This window comes from Podarcis liolepis (assembly GCF_965112155.1).
Source record: "Podarcis liolepis genome assembly, chromosome: 8".
NCBI classification, from domain to species: Eukaryota; Metazoa; Chordata; class Lepidosauria; order Squamata; family Lacertidae; genus Podarcis; species Podarcis liolepis.
In genome coordinates this window covers 79,097,836-79,112,984 of record NC_139560.1, presented here as the reverse complement: position 1 = coordinate 79,112,984, position 15,149 = coordinate 79,097,836, and the positions used below count along the sequence as shown (strand labels likewise).

The window sequence follows — 15,149 nt, the reverse complement described above, 5'->3', positions numbered from 1 at the left end:
AACTCATCAATGAAACAATCACAATTTATAAAACCCTATTAACAAAACGGCAACTTAAAAAATAAGCTATACATCACAATTGCAGCAAAGGTTATACGGTTAACAAATCAATGTGGCATTTATAATCTATAAAACAATATTTACGTGAGCAGAAGAGCAACTAAAACAATAAGCTAAGCACTGTTAAGCTCATACACATGTTCACAACTAATGTGAGATAGAATAAAGTAGTTTGTTTTTTTTAACAGCAAAACAGCAGAGCTGTGGCAAGATGTCGTTTCTTACGTTTCGTGTGCACAGTTGAATGGGTTAGGAATAAATAAGGAAACAGAGAAGACTACTGTATGCTAAAGAAGCACGATTGGAAGAGCAGAGGAGGAGGAGTTCAAGCCTCCTCCCACTTCCTAGCTGGGTTATTCTGGGTCACCTCTGGTGCTGTTTTGTAATAAGCAAATTCTTTTTTCTTTTTCACGAAGGCTGCAGCAGTCCCACTCAGGGAAGCTGTGTGGGAGAAGCCGCAGCACCCGTTAGCAGACAAGCTGATTTCTTTTCCCTTTCAAAAATCTTTCACAGCTTTGGGAAATAACCCTTTCTAACCTCCCAGAAGAAAAGAAAACGGAGAACTTTGGAATTCCAGGTACGTAAGAGTCCCAGCGTGATATGCCAAAGTGTTTTCTGCAGGAAGTTGAGTGGGAGGGAGGCAGAGATGCCTTCATGAGTGTATGGTGCCTTGATAAAAATAACTGACGGCAACAGCTTGCTCATCGGTTCTCCTGCACTTTTAGTAAGGTTCGATTTACCCACATCTATTTCAAAATGTGTAGCTCTATTGGCGGAGAGACGCAGCCCCAGCTCCAGGATTTTGGCAACCCACAGACTTGGAATTTTCAATGAGCTTCGTTAACTGTAAAAAAGGCAAGCATGGAGGCCATGCATTATCTCACATAAAAAGGTAAAGGGAGCCCTGACCATTAGGTCCAGTCATGACCGACTCTGGCATTGCAGTGCTCATCTCGCTTTATTGGTCGAGGGAGCCGGCATACAGCTTCCAGGTCATGTGGCCAGCATGACTAAGCCACTTCTGGCAAAACCAGAGCAGCACACGGAAATGCCGTTTACCTTCCCGCTGGAGCGGTACCTATTTATCCACTTGCACTTCAATGTGCTTTCGAACTGCTAGGTTGGCAGGAGCAGGGACCGAGCAACAGGAGCTCATCCCGTCGCAGGGATTTGAACCGCTGACTTTCTGATTGGAAAGCCCTAGGCTCTGTGGTTTAACCCACAGTGCCACCCGCGTCCCTTATTATCTCACATAGATCCTGACATTTTTGGGAACTCTTCTGCAAAGCAAAAATTATATCACTGTTGAGGTGGAGCAAATGCCCAGACTTGCCACCCTCTGGAGCTAGATCTGGACTGTACCCCCTGCCCTGGCCCCAGACTTAACTTGTGGCCACACGATGAAGCATTCTGTAATAATAAGAGTAGCTGGGGGCTTTTGCAACAGCACCTGACGCACCATCTTTCCCAGCTAGGGGTCCCATTTTCCTCATTGCATGTCGGTACTACCCATTTTAAGGTTGGTGGAAGGGCTCCAGTATACTTCCCAAAATCAATGTGCAAACACATGGGTAGGCAAACTAAGGCCCGGGGGCCGAATCTGGCCCAATCGCCTATTCTAAATCTGGCCCACAGATGGTCTGGGAATCAGCTTGTTTTTACATGATTAGGATGTGTCCTTTTACTTAAAATGCATCTGTGGGTTGTTTCTGGGGCCTGCTTGGTGTTTTTACATGAGTAGAATGTGTATTTTATTTAAAATGCATCTCTGGGTTATTTGTGGGGCATAGGAATGCGTTCGTTTTTTCCCCTTCAAAATATAGTCCGGCCTCTCACAAGGTCTGAGGGACAGTGGACTGGCCCACTGCTGAAAAAGTTTGCTGACCCCTGTGCAAAGACATAAAGAATTCTGAACACTATGGAGAAACCCCAAGAAATGTTGTTTGGTGACTGTTAACTGTGTGAGAAAAGACCATGTCTGTGAAGAGATTAAAATTATCACAAGGACATCATGGGACCAGCACCAGCAAGATCTTGGGTTATTCATTAACTGCCGTGAACAAACAGCAAAGATAAATAATCCGATTCTGCACTTTAGCATCTCTGGCTTCTTTAATACACACACACACACACACACACACACACACACACAGTGGTACCTCTGGTTGCGAACGGGATCTGTTCTGGAGGCCTGTTCGCAACATGAAAAGAACGCAACCTGCAGCAGCGCGTCTGCGCATGTGCGGGTTGCGATTCGCCACTTCTGTGCATGCACGTGGCGTCATTTTGCGCTTCTGTGAATGTGTGAGCGGGGAAACCCAGAAGTAACCCTCCCTTTCTGGTACTTCCGGGTCGCCGCGGGACGTAACCTGAAATAATGTAACATGAAGTGGACGTAACATGAGGTATGACTGTATTTACTTTCACATAACGGTTACACAATTACAGAAAATCAAAATGAAAAATGAAACAACTACCATTAGAGAGTCATCTCCAAGTACACCAACAGAGCTTTGCCGAAGTGTATAGGCTAAAACCATCACAATCTTAACATGAAATGATGCATAGGAACATCTATTGTTGGCCACACAAAAAAAGATAGATTGCATCAGCAGCAATTCTGGTATGCAGGGTTTTGTACAAAGGCATGAGGAAAGGAGAAAAAAATAGCGATTAAAATATGTGCTTCATGAATGCCAAACTGCGCTAAAGACCATAGGCACTGTTCTACCATATGCCTCATGGTTTGCATAATCAATAAAGTCACCCCAGATAGCATAACAGTTGTCGTGTTTCCCCTGGCCTTTTGCTACCCGTGATATGATTTAGGCTGTAAGCACTTGGCAGTAACCACCACTGAATTCAGCAGTACATTCCTGCAATCTTAGGATTGCCGTTCACTTTATGCATATTGGCACATTTTCACCCTCCTTCCTTGCATTTCTAGCCAACAGAAACAATTCCCAAGGGTCCCCAAACCTGTGTGGAAAAACAGGTCCTAAATTCAGACTGTATTAATTGACTCCAATGAGCATATGGATAGTGACCAAAAAGCCAGAACCACACCAAAAGAAAGTGAATTAGAAATTTATCTGCAAACAAGTGACAAATGGTGAAAAATAATAAATATGCATTTAAAATAGTAATTGATATAAAAGTAATGGAATTATATAACACAAATTACATGAATAAATGAAACCATTATAAGTCCATTATAAGCACTAGGTAGAAAAATATAAAGATATTTGCATTAGCTGCGTAAGGTATATAAGAAAGCAATTATTTTCCTAGCATCCTCCCTCCAGTCCAGGTAATTAAAGAGCAAAAGTACCAAGATTTTGTACTTTATCATGATATGATAAAGGCATTCTTATATTCTAAAACAACATAGAAAAAGGTACTTAAGATTTTAAAGTAAAATCTTAGGGCTTTGTGGAATAATGAATCAAAGGTCCATATCACTCCAGTGAGGTTTCCAGCAGAAGATTCCTGAGCAAAAACAACCCATTAGGATTAGGAAAAATAAAAAAGGGGGAAAGAAACAAGCCTAAGAAAAATCTAGGATTTTTGTGTGTGTGTTAGGAAGAATGATTCATGTGTTCAAGGATGTTTTTCTGCTCCTCCAGCCTTTGACTTAGGCATATGATCATCATCATGGCTTCCTGAAACCAAACTTTGGTTCATACAATAAGTGGAACTGTTCCTTCCATGTAGGACCCCAGAACCCAGATAATAAGTTTAAAGAAGACCTAATTAACAGAGGTTGCAAGAGACAACAAAGGGAAAGGGGAGATGGGGGACGCCTCATTCCGTGAAGGTGAACACTTTTCCATTCACAGAAAGAGATTTAAGGTGCAAGCCCCTAAGATTTCTTTAAGAAAAGTTAAAAGCACAGTGCCAAGAAAATCATTGTGCCATTTATGGTGGCCCTAATTAAAAATCAGCGATTCCTCTTGGAATCCGTGAGTTGATCTTTTGATAATTTTGATGTATCTGATATGTTTTTATCTGACTCTATGCATCACAGGTGGGACGTGGGTGGCGCTGTGGGTTAAACCATAGAGCCTAGGGACTTGTCGATCAGAAGGTCGACAGTTCGAATCCCCGCAACGGGGTGAGCTCCTGTTGCTCGGTCCCTGCTCCTACCAACATGGCAGTTCAAAAGCACGTCAAAGTGCAAGTAGATAAATAGCCACTGCTCCGGCGGGAAGGTAAACGGCGTTTCCATGCACTGCTCTGGTTCTCCAGAAGCAGCTTAGTCATGCTGGCCACATGACCCGGAAGCTGTACCCCGGCTCCCTTGATGAATAAAGCAAGATATGCGCCGCAACCCCAGAGTCGGCCACAACTGGACCTAATGGTTAGGGGTTCCTTTACCTTTACCTTTATGCATCACAGAGCACTCGTGCAGACTCGCAGCAACCCCCTGCAGCAACTGTAGAGTATACAGACTTATTTCTATTAAACTTTAGTTACATTAACCTTTATGCATCTTTAAAACTTTACAGATGGCTAATGAAGAAAAACCATGCCCTTGTGACATTGGAGACAAATTTGAATATGAAGGGCACGGGCAAGAAATTTCTGTTGGGCACATCAAGGCCTACATCAACAAGCCCTCCCACAGCACAGACAAAGCTGTGATTGTGATTCATGACATTTTTGGATGGCAGCTACCAAACACCAGATACATAGCAGATATGCTCGCATCCCATGGATATACGTGAGAAATTGTCTCTATTTTTCTTAGTCTTATCTCTTTCAGTTTACATATTTATGCATTGTGAATTGTGAATGCAAAGTGCAAGCTGATGTAGTTGTTCAAAAATACTTTGCTTGACTAAACTTTTTACCTTTAGCTGAAGTAGTAAATGTGTATTATTTATACCCAAGCCATTCTGGGTGGCTTACAGAATATATAAAAAACATAATAAAGCACCAAACATTATAAACTTCCCTATACAGGGCTGCCTTCAGGTGCCTTCTAAAAATCAGATAGTTTTTATTTCCTTGACATCTGGTGGCATGGTGTTCCACAGGGAGGGTGCCACTACCGAGAAGGCCCTGTAACCTCACTTCTCGCAGTGAGGGAATCGCCAGAAGGCCCTCGGAGCTGGACCTCATTGTCCAGGCCGAACGATGGAGGTAGAGACGCTCCTTCAGGTATTCTGGGCTGAGGCTGTTTAGGGCTTTAAAGGTTAGCACCAACATTTTGAATTGTGCTCGGAAATGTACTGGGAGCCAATGAAGGTCTTTCAGGACCAGTGTCTTGGCAGCTACTCCCAGTCACCAGTCTAGCCGCCGCATTCTGGATTAGTTGTAGTTGCCTTCTGCCTGATTCCCTGTAATTTCACTTCTCGCAATGAGGGAACAACCAAAAGGCCCTCAGAGCTAGATCTCAGTGTCCAGACTAGACAATAGAGAGAGAGAGATGCTCCTTCAGGTATACAAGGCCGAGGCTGTTTCGGGATTTAAAGGTGTATACCAACACGTTGATTTGTGCTCAGAAACGTGCTGGGAGCCAGTGTAGATCCTTTAGGACCAGTGTTATATGGACCCAGTGGCTGTTTCCAGTCTAGCTGTCATATTCTGGATTAGTTGTATTTATACCAGTGCTGTGATATTTGAAAAATGAACTTAAATTTATTTTCTATGCAGAGCAATTTGTCCAGACTTTTATAAGGGACAAGAACCTTGGAAGCTATCTAATGATTGGTCTACATTTGATGACTGGCTAAAAACACGAGATTCCAAGAATATCAACAAGTAATGGTTTAAGTTAATTTATTTTTTCCTTTAAAAATGTTTTGGAGTACTCTCATTTTCCAGCTCATATTGAAATATTGCCCCTCAATGAGGCCAAACTTAGATTCACAAAATGTTTAGGGGTATGCGTACCCCCATGTACCCCCAGATAAAAAGCACTGATTCCTGCTGTGGATTTTTGAGGCTGATGATATGATTGATCAGATTAAACTGTACACGCAGAGAGAGGATTTGCAGATTTTGGCCTCTGATAAAACTGTTCGGCACCATTGGCTATATTATCATTTATGGTGGGAATGTAAATTAGGGCAAGATTTTTGGGGTTTTAGCGCTAATATTCTTTACTTGGAGCTTGTTATTTTTTTACCCATATGCAACTGTACTCATTCTTTTATTCTTTATCCGCTTTTAATTCTCATCTGTTCTCATAACAGTTTTCTCTGTTTTATATACATTATAAAATGAGATTTAAAGATCTATACAAAAAAACATTGGCCGTGGAATTATCCTCTACCAACCTCTTGGGTTGAGAGTGTTTAAAGGGCACTAATCTGTGCTTGTTTTCCAATGCTCATAGGACTGCAAAGGTGTCACAACGTTGCACCATCTCCCATGCTGTTTTGCATCTTCACAAAACCACTGGGTGGGACCATCTGTAGATTTGGAATAAAAGTATAGCCACCCAGCTTTGTCTTTCCTTTCCATCAAATCACTGAATGACAGTTGGATCCTGAATTACACAGCTGGATTCTGCAGTGATACTTTTTTCAAGTGATCATGAGAACTTACGGGGTACGGCGATTGCCGGAGTTTTGTTTCTTTTGGATGAAGAGAGAGTCCTAAAGTCCTAAAGGAGCTTTGCAATATCTGACTTATTAAAAAAATATTGACTGTAGGTGGAGACCAAGAGTTTAAACATTACAAAAAGCAAACCTCTGTCCAAAATCAGATGTCGAAAGAAGCACCCTCCACACATACAAAAAAACTGAGCTTTCAACAGGGCAACTTTCTCTGTTCCATTAAAAAACTGCAGTTTCCCTCACAAAGAGGATAAGGAAGAAACAAATGCCTTTTGCCAATATTATTCTCACTTTCTAAATGTTTCTCCGGCCATTTTTTAAGCCTGTGGGCAAATTAACTATAATTTCCCTAACAAAAGACTTTACTGGCAAATTTGCCAATACTTACAAAGGAAGTTTGCTGCAGTCCTTTGGCCCCATTAAGCCTTTTTTTGTTTATACCCTTAAATTCCCAACATTGTGCAAATTTGTGAGGGCCCCTTATGTGGGTGTCTTTTCACTGGTGCTTTTTTGTTCACTTATATTTCTGTGCTTTAGGGAAACGGATGTTGTCTTGCAGTATCTGAAGGATCAATGTAATGCAAAGAAGATAGGTGTCATTGGATTTTGTTGGGGTGGAGCTGCAGTACACCATCTGATGTTGAAATATTCTATCTTTAAGGCAGGCGTATCCCTCTATGGTATGTGTAGCTACAATAAGAATATTGATATCACTGTGTGCGTTAGAAATAATGGCCAGAATATGCTTTTCTTTGCAGCAGAATGTTTTTGACACTTGCACCAGGTTTTAGAAAATATATCCCTGATATACTTTGCACAGATGCTGTTCACATGCAACTCGTATCACCTAATCTGTACTTCCTCATCTAAAATAGTTATGCCTGGTTTTTCATCACCACTCTAAACTTATTCTAGGCTAGCTCAGTGATTACTTTTTTCCTTTCACTCCACCCTAAAGCAAATCTTTTAGAAGGAGGTTTTATTGGGATACAGCTGCCAGAACAATTGAAGGAACCACAGACCTCTGTTTATTATAAGATCCTATTATTTTTCTCTGAAATTACATTCATTCAGTACCTGAAAGGCACCAGAAATCATTTTTGTCTTTTCTTTTGCTCCATATGTGCTGTTAAATGACTAGAATTTTAAGCTATTTTTAATCTTTCTGAGGATCGCAAGAGATATTTTGGGCATATCCAAGAGCCTGTTTGCTTGGATGAACCTTCTATGTTTAGAGGCAGCATGCCGCTGAATAACAATTGCATGGGAGCAACAATCAAAGATGGATATTACTTCCATGTCCTGCAGATGAGCTTTCTAGAGGCACCTTTAAAAAACAGAATGTTGAACCAGATAGGCTGTTGTTTGATTCAATAGGACTTTCCTTTAATGGAGACTCGTCCATTAGAGCATGTGTCAATATTAGGAGCCTATTATTTTGTATAGCTCACCACATATAAACTGGTGCTTAATGTCAGGCTTTGCATGAGCACCAATATGAAAGGATGCATTTTACTAACTTAACCAGATCAAAAGATTTCATGGGATGTTGACTTGGAATTTACCTGCAAGTCAAACTTGTCAACATCAATATGACTTTGACCAGTCCTTTTGCTCTTCAAGTCCTTGTCTATATGGGATTCACTTTAAGGAGACAAATATGCTGTTGCTCATCCCTGATTTTGAACCTTTGGCAAAATAAAGATATATGAAAGGATTTGCATGCAAAATGTTAAATATTGCACTCTTACGGAAAGTGTTTGGCGTGCTTCATTTTAATGTAACTTTTATTGTTGAATACATTCTAGGAGTGATCAAATTTACAGAGGACAGTTGCAACCTGATGAACCCCACCTTTTTCATTTTTGCAGAGAAAGATGAAGTAATTCCTCTTGACCAAGTAAGGCATTATTTCAAAAACTGAGTTCCTGAATCAAGAGCAATGTTCCTGGTGTATAAATTTTGCTGAAGAAAATGCTTTTTGGGGGGTGGGGAATGGCTTACAATTATCCGAAATCCAGAGTATGTTGGCTATTCTGGCTGGCTGAGTTGATATTTCCCTTGGAGATCCGAAGGTCATACATTTATACCATTTTTTTTGTCTCTGTTCCAAGATGTGACAAGTGAACTCTGGCAATCTCACAAAGAAATAAATTATTTCAGTACCAGTAATGTGAGGGTATATTTTTTTGTTGCAGGTCACTGCCCTTGAACAGAAGCTGAAACAGCAATGCAAAGTTGATCATGAAGTGAAAATATATCCTGGGCAAACTCATGGTTTTGTACATCGTAAAAGGGAAGATATTAACCCTCAAGACAGACCTTACATTGAAGAAGCAAGGAAGGACATGCTGAATTGGCTGAGTAGATACATCTAACTGTCTATTCATCCAAAAACGCATCATGGAAAAATTAGTGACAAGGATATGCTTTTAAAATTTCCAGAAGGAAACATTTAACATTAAAATATACCACAGACTTAATCTATTTGCCCCCAAACATCCTTCCTCACGCACACAAATGCGCAGACAGACCCATCTGCTGGTGGTGATAGCAACAGCTACCTGACTTTGCTCCATTCAGCAACCTGTGCCTGAGCAGTTCACTACTCACTAATCTTCTCCCTTAGGCACTAGGATGCTCAGCTAGTGAACCTCAGGGCAGGAGTAGACTTCAGTGTGTCTGCTGCACTACCCATCTCTCAGCCAGCCAAAGATGAACAACATTTCGCCTATTGTTTTGCCTCTTCCTAGTCCTGATTCACCATCACCACTCAACCAAGCCATTGTAGATTTAGCTAGTTAGGGAGGTATCATGAGCTGAGCTACTGCCACTGCTTACAAGTAGACCATGCCCAAGTAGAGTGAAAGTGTGAGAGAGACATACAGTAGCTATTGCAAATGGCAGGTCCTGGTCTTCCCCTACCAGAGTACAGTGCATTAACCACAATCTACTCATGGGCAAAACCAATTGAATCAACCAATAAATAAAGTGACCGAGTAATTGGTTAGGGGCAGAAAAGCTGTTTTATTTTCCTTGGTAACATAGTCCTGAAACATAAAGAAATAACGTTTGGTATAAATTTTCTATGCTGATTCCTCTATTCAATAAAGTTTTAAATTGAATTGCATCATATTTATATTCATTGGGTGCCTAAGGGAATATGTCCATTAGCTGTGGTTAGCGATTGGGGAGAAACTCAGTTCGGTACATATTTTCCTACAAATTTATCTGATTTATACTTCCCAAAGCAAGATGTGAACCAAATTGCAGCTATCCTTAGAAATTTGCTTCTCCAAATTTTTGCAGTGCGCTTCTGGATGAAGAATTGGGTGGCCATCTGTCATGGATGCTTTAGATGAGATTCCTGCCTTGCAGGGGGTTGGAATAGATGACCCTTGGCTCCCTTCCAACTCTATGATTCTTCAGTTAGAAAAGGTGTACATGATGCATACATTAGGGGGAAATGTATATAAAGTGTACAGGCTGAGACCAATTCACATGGGGGTTCCATTCTCAGACCCCACACGAAACAGTGGAGCTTGCATAAGTGCACCCCATTCCGTTCTATCTCCATTCCACCCTCTTCCAGGTGCAAAAGGACCAGCACGTCAGTGATCGTGCATGATTTCGATATGCCTAAAATGGTCGCCACCTGTATATAAAAATGAATACAGTAGTACCTCAGGTTAAGAACTTAATTCGTTCTGGAGGTCCGTTCTTAACCTGAAACTGTTCTTAACCTGAGGTACCACTTTAGCTAATGGGGCTGCCGCGCCGCCAAAGCATTATTTATGTTCTCATCCTGAAGCAAAGTTCTTAACCCAAGGTACTATTTCTGGGTTAGCGGAGTCTGTAACCTGAAGCGTCTAACCTGAAGTGTCTGTAACCCGAGGTACCACTGTATAAGTGAAAAGGCGCATTATATTAGGGGAACTTGTTTGAATAAATATATCTTAGACAAAATTGCATACAAAATATGTTTATTAGGATAAAAGATCAAATGCTGATGAGTTTTCATGAAATCTTCTTTAAAAAATGGGAGATATGCAAATGAATGGAGATATATGCAAATAAACATATTATTTTTTCTTTTGTTATTCAGTACTGTTATGCTGCAGTCTATATATATATATGATGCAGAAATGTGACATACAGAATTTAAAGCTATAAAAATGAAATGCAGAAATTGATAGCTTTGCTCATCCTTAGCTGTGGTTAAGGAAGTTTGCACAAAAACCTCAGCACTACAAATATTGTGAGGTGAGGCTGATGAATAAACTTCCCTAGTTACACTTCTTTGGAACTTTTTGAAACCATATTTGGAGCCTTTTGTATAACTAGGAAAGATGCATTCTGGAAACTTGGTAGAATAAGAGATAGTCCCTTTCCTGTTTTGCCTCTGGCAATACTCATAATTTTGGAAAATCTGGCACTGTTTCCTTTCATCTTTCTAATCTGTAGCAGACTGTAGCAGACTCTCTCTCCTAACTGCCACCTCATGGTACACCAATTAAATGAATGTCTACAATTTACCTCAGGCTATCTGGTGGCGGGTGTGTGTCTGTGTGTTGTGTGAGGGAATCCGCGATTCAGCCATGAGCTAATCCAACAAGGGAAGTTTTATTTACAAAAAAAGAAGAAGAAGAAGTTGGTGAAACAAAGTTGTATCAGGAGACATATTCTTTCAGGTAGAACTAAATTACTTAAACTAAATACAAGGATGTCTCAGGCTTAAACACGGTAGTACAGGCACAGCTTCTCTTTTTAACTCCCTTTACTCAAAATTAGTTGTTACTCTTCAGTTTCTGTTATTCCTTTCTATGTCCTTACGCTTAGTTTGGGCAGGTGATTCAGGTTTTAACACAGTTTATTAATTGGGATCGAGAACAGAGGGGTTTCTAGAATAGGTGGTGAAATGCTTGACTCCATTTCGGCTGCTTCACTCTCGTTCGTTTACTTCGTTATTACAGTGGACGTCTTTTGACACGGCACAGCTTCCTTCACAGCTTAATACTGTTCACAAGTGAGGAGTACTTTTTGTCAAGTTACCCACTCTCTTAGCAAACCCACCCCTGAGGTAATCGGAGGAGTATAACAGACCCAGAGGATCGCCTCACCCCTTGTTACTGGCATAGGAGTCTCCTTTACCTAGAAGAACTCTCCCCTCCTGACAGGAATGTGACCCAGGTAGCCTGGATTCCCACAGGTTCTACCTCTCCTCAGACTCAGCCCACTAAGATGGCGCAACAGCACTTTCCCCCCTGGCGCTGTTGGGCCCGCCCTCACTTAAATATAGTGCACCCACCTCACAGAACACGAATTCCCACAAACTACCTCATATTGTCTTGTGGGCGGACTTGTGTCAGGGAAAACTTAATAATTTGGAGTCTCGGGCAGGATTTGTTCAAATAAACAATAAAGATTTTATTTAACAAAGGAAGTTTATGACACAAGTGGGTAAAACACAGGATACCATGGCAATCCTCACAGAACTTCTAGCTCAAATGGTTGCCATTAATTTGATTGGAATTAATTTTATAATGAAATGATTTTAGAATGTTTTATCATTTTACTGTTGTTAGCCGCTCTGAGCCCAGCTTTGGCTGGGGAGTGCGGGATATAAATAAAATTTATTATTATTATTATTATTATTATTATTATTATTATTATTATTATTATTACTACTACTACTACTACTACTACTTCAGATTATGTGTTTCCTCAGTTGTTGCGCAGCTGTTACCGCTTAATACTTTCGTTCTTAAACAAGGTGGTACTTCCTGTCTGTTAGACAACCCTACTCCTGAGGTACTCCAAGTAACAGACCCAAGGGATCTTCTCTTTTTGTAGAATAATCTCTCCCCTCCTGGCTGGAATGAGTCCTAAGTAGACTGTATCCTCACAGCTTCTATTTCTCCTGGCTCAGCCTCAGCCTCCCAGTTAATTCCTAGCCTAATTACTCTTGCAGGACACCACACACTGTCCTTCACACTAAGTTCAGAGTCTCCTTTCTCTAGCTTTTGATATATTCCTCAGAGTGGATGTTTCTACCCAGAACCAACTCTCTCTCCTCTTGCTTCCTATCTCCCAATCTATTCTCCCAACCTCAATCCCAACGTACTCCCAAAACTATGAATTGTCTCTCTAAATCCTCTCCTTTTCAACTACCCCTCCTGCTGGAACCCCAGCCGATTATAAGCTGCTGTCCGCTAACCATTTGCTGGCAGGGAAAAAGAAAAAACCAACTTTTCTGGCACACCCTCCATTTAACTCCTGTCTGTATACCTTCCCCAGACACTCAACTTTCTATCTAAGCTGCAAGGCTCGTTCCTCTTGCTTATCAGTAGTCTCCTCAGCACGGATGTCCAACCCAAATCAGAACCGGTTCTCCCTCAGCCAAACTCAGTGTTCACCCCAATCTCCCCCCTCAAATCATATCACTCTCCCTCAGAAACGGCTCCTTTTATTCTCCACCCCGAAGTGCTGCTCCATCCTGCTTGGTAGCCAAATCAGAGAGAGATTGCAGCACTCTGGCGGAGTTTCTGAGGGACTAGCGTCTGCTGTCCGCTTCACGGACCTTTGGGGCTGAGTTAGCCGAGTATTTCTGAGCTGGCCAAATGGTCCTTGCTTGCTCTGGGTACAGTGGTACCTCTGCTTACATACTTAATTCGTTCCGGAGGTCCGTTCTTAACCTGAAACTGTTCTTAACCTGAAGCACCACTTTCGCTAATGGGGCCTCCTGCTGCCGCAGCACTGCCAGAACACGATTTCTGTTCTCATCCTGAAGCAAAGTTCTTAACCCGAGGCACTATTTCTGGGTTAGTGGAGTCTGTAACCTGAAGCGTCTGTAACCCGAGGTACCACTGTATTCTTGTGCCCTGAAGGAGCAAAGTACAAGGAAACCTATCCGTTCACCTGACAGGGCCAAGAGGATCAGCTCACAAAAAGGATTACAACTACATGAGAAGACTGAAACGGTGCAAATTCAGAAAGGCCCCCCCTTCTCCGAGGCCTCGCCTTCTTCCTATTGTTGCTTTTTATAAGATCCATAGCCCGGTTCCTTGGTATTGTGTTTGTGTGACAGAGTATACCCCATCCTTTGCGTATATGAATTAAGGTTTAGTCAGCCTAGGTCGGCTAATTCCTTCACTCCAATTTCTATTCCTCATTCCCAGAGTTATTTTTTTCATGAGGGAGAGAACCTTTTTGTAACATTTGGTTTGCAAATGAAAGCTTCAAATTTTGTTTGGCTGTTTATCCTGGCATCCTTGCATCCTCTTTTCACAAAGAACTCTGCACATATAAAATAATAATAATAATAATAATAATAATAATAATAATAATAATAATAATAATATTTTATACCCCGCCCACTCTGGGTGGCTTCCAAGAAAAATTAAAATACCGTAATACATCAAACATTAAAAGCTTCCCTAAACCTTTTCGGTACTGGCGCCCGCCCTGTGGAATGCCCTCCCATCAGATGTCAAAACGATAAACAACTACCTGACATTCAGAAGACATCTTAAGGCAGCCTTGTTCAGGGAAGTTTTTAATGTATGATATTTTAGTGTTTTTTTGTTTCAATGGAAGCCGCCCAGAGTGGATTACAACTACATGAGAATTATTATTATTATTATTATTATTATTATTATTATTATTATAAACAGGGCTGCTTTCAGATGTCTAAGAGTCTGGTAGTTGTTCTTCTCTTTGACATCTGGTGGGAGGGCATTCCACAGGGAGGGCGCCACTACCGAGAAGGCCCTCTGCCTGGTTCCCTGTAGCTTTACTTCTCGCAGTGAGGGAACCGCCAGAAGGCCCTCGGCGCTGGACCTCAGTGTCCGGGTAGAATGATGGGGGTGGAGACGCTCCTTCAGGTATACTGGACCGAGGCCGTTTAGGGCTTTAAAGGTCAGCACCAACACTTTGAATTGTGCTTGGAAACGTACTGGGAGCCAATGTAGGTCTTTCAAGACTGGTGTTATGTGATCTCGGCAGCCGCTCCCAGTCACCAGTCTAGCTGCCGCGTTCTGGATTAGTTGTAGTTTCCAGGTCACTTTCAAAGGTAGCCCCACGTAGAGTGCATTGCAGTAGTCCAAGTGGGAGATAACCAGAGCATGCACCACTCTGGCGAGGCAGTCCGCAGGCAGATAGGGTCTCAGCCTACATACGAGATGGATCTGGTAAACAACTGCCCTGGACACAGAATTGACCTGTGCCTCCATAGACAGCTTTGAGTCCAAACTGACTCCCAGGCTGCACACCTAGTCCTTCAGGGGCACAGTTAGCCCATTCAGGACCAGGGAGTCCTCCATACCTGCCCGCCTCCTGTCTAAGGTGCTTGTCTAAAGTTTGCAATCCACCTCCACCCCAAAATTTATTGGGGGGTGTTGAAGAGCCGTGGTGACTAGCTGATGCTAGTCTGTATCACTTGAATTTGAAATAAGTGTTATGGTTTGCAGGGGGTGAAGTAGGCTGTATGTGAGATCCTTCCATCCCTGGATCCAGCAAGTGTTA

General features: G+C 41.8%; 1 protein-coding gene across 2 annotated transcripts; it reads left to right on the top strand.

The window, feature by feature from the left end:
• Positions 1–415: 415 nt before the first annotated feature.
• LOC310714319 (carboxymethylenebutenolidase homolog) lies at positions 416–9,756 on the top strand. 2 transcript variants are annotated; one of them, XM_083519704.1, is made up of 6 exons: positions 416–637; positions 4,569–4,783; positions 5,719–5,826; positions 7,164–7,306; positions 8,435–8,526; positions 8,825–9,756. In XM_083519704.1, exons 2-6 carry the CDS (start codon positions 4,569–4,571, stop codon positions 9,002–9,004), a joined length of 738 nt encoding a protein of 245 aa, XP_083375830.1. In that variant the 5' UTR covers positions 416–637; the 3' UTR covers positions 9,005–9,756. The 2 variants fall into 2 exon arrangements, with proteins under 2 accessions (XP_083375830.1, XP_083375831.1); XM_083519705.1 differs by lacking the exon at positions 416–637 and adding an exon at positions 3,714–4,087 and having other exon boundaries at positions 4,459–4,783.
• The last annotated feature ends 5,393 nt before the right edge of the window (positions 9,757–15,149 follow it).

What these genes read in the sequence shown, in the direction of transcription:
- LOC310714319 (XM_083519704.1), top strand. Translation starts at nt 4,569, where the DNA reads ATGGCTAATGAAGAAAAACCATGCCCTTGTGACATTGGAGACAAATTT. An exon ending in CTCGCATCCCATGGATATAC is followed by an intron (nt 4,784 to 5,718) that starts GTGAGAAATTGT and finishes TTTTCTATGCAG; the next exon opens with AGCAATTTGTCCAGACTTTT. An exon ending in GGCAGGCGTATCCCTCTATG is followed by an intron (nt 7,307 to 8,434) that starts GTATGTGTAGCT and finishes AATACATTCTAG; the next exon opens with GAGTGATCAAATTTACAGAG.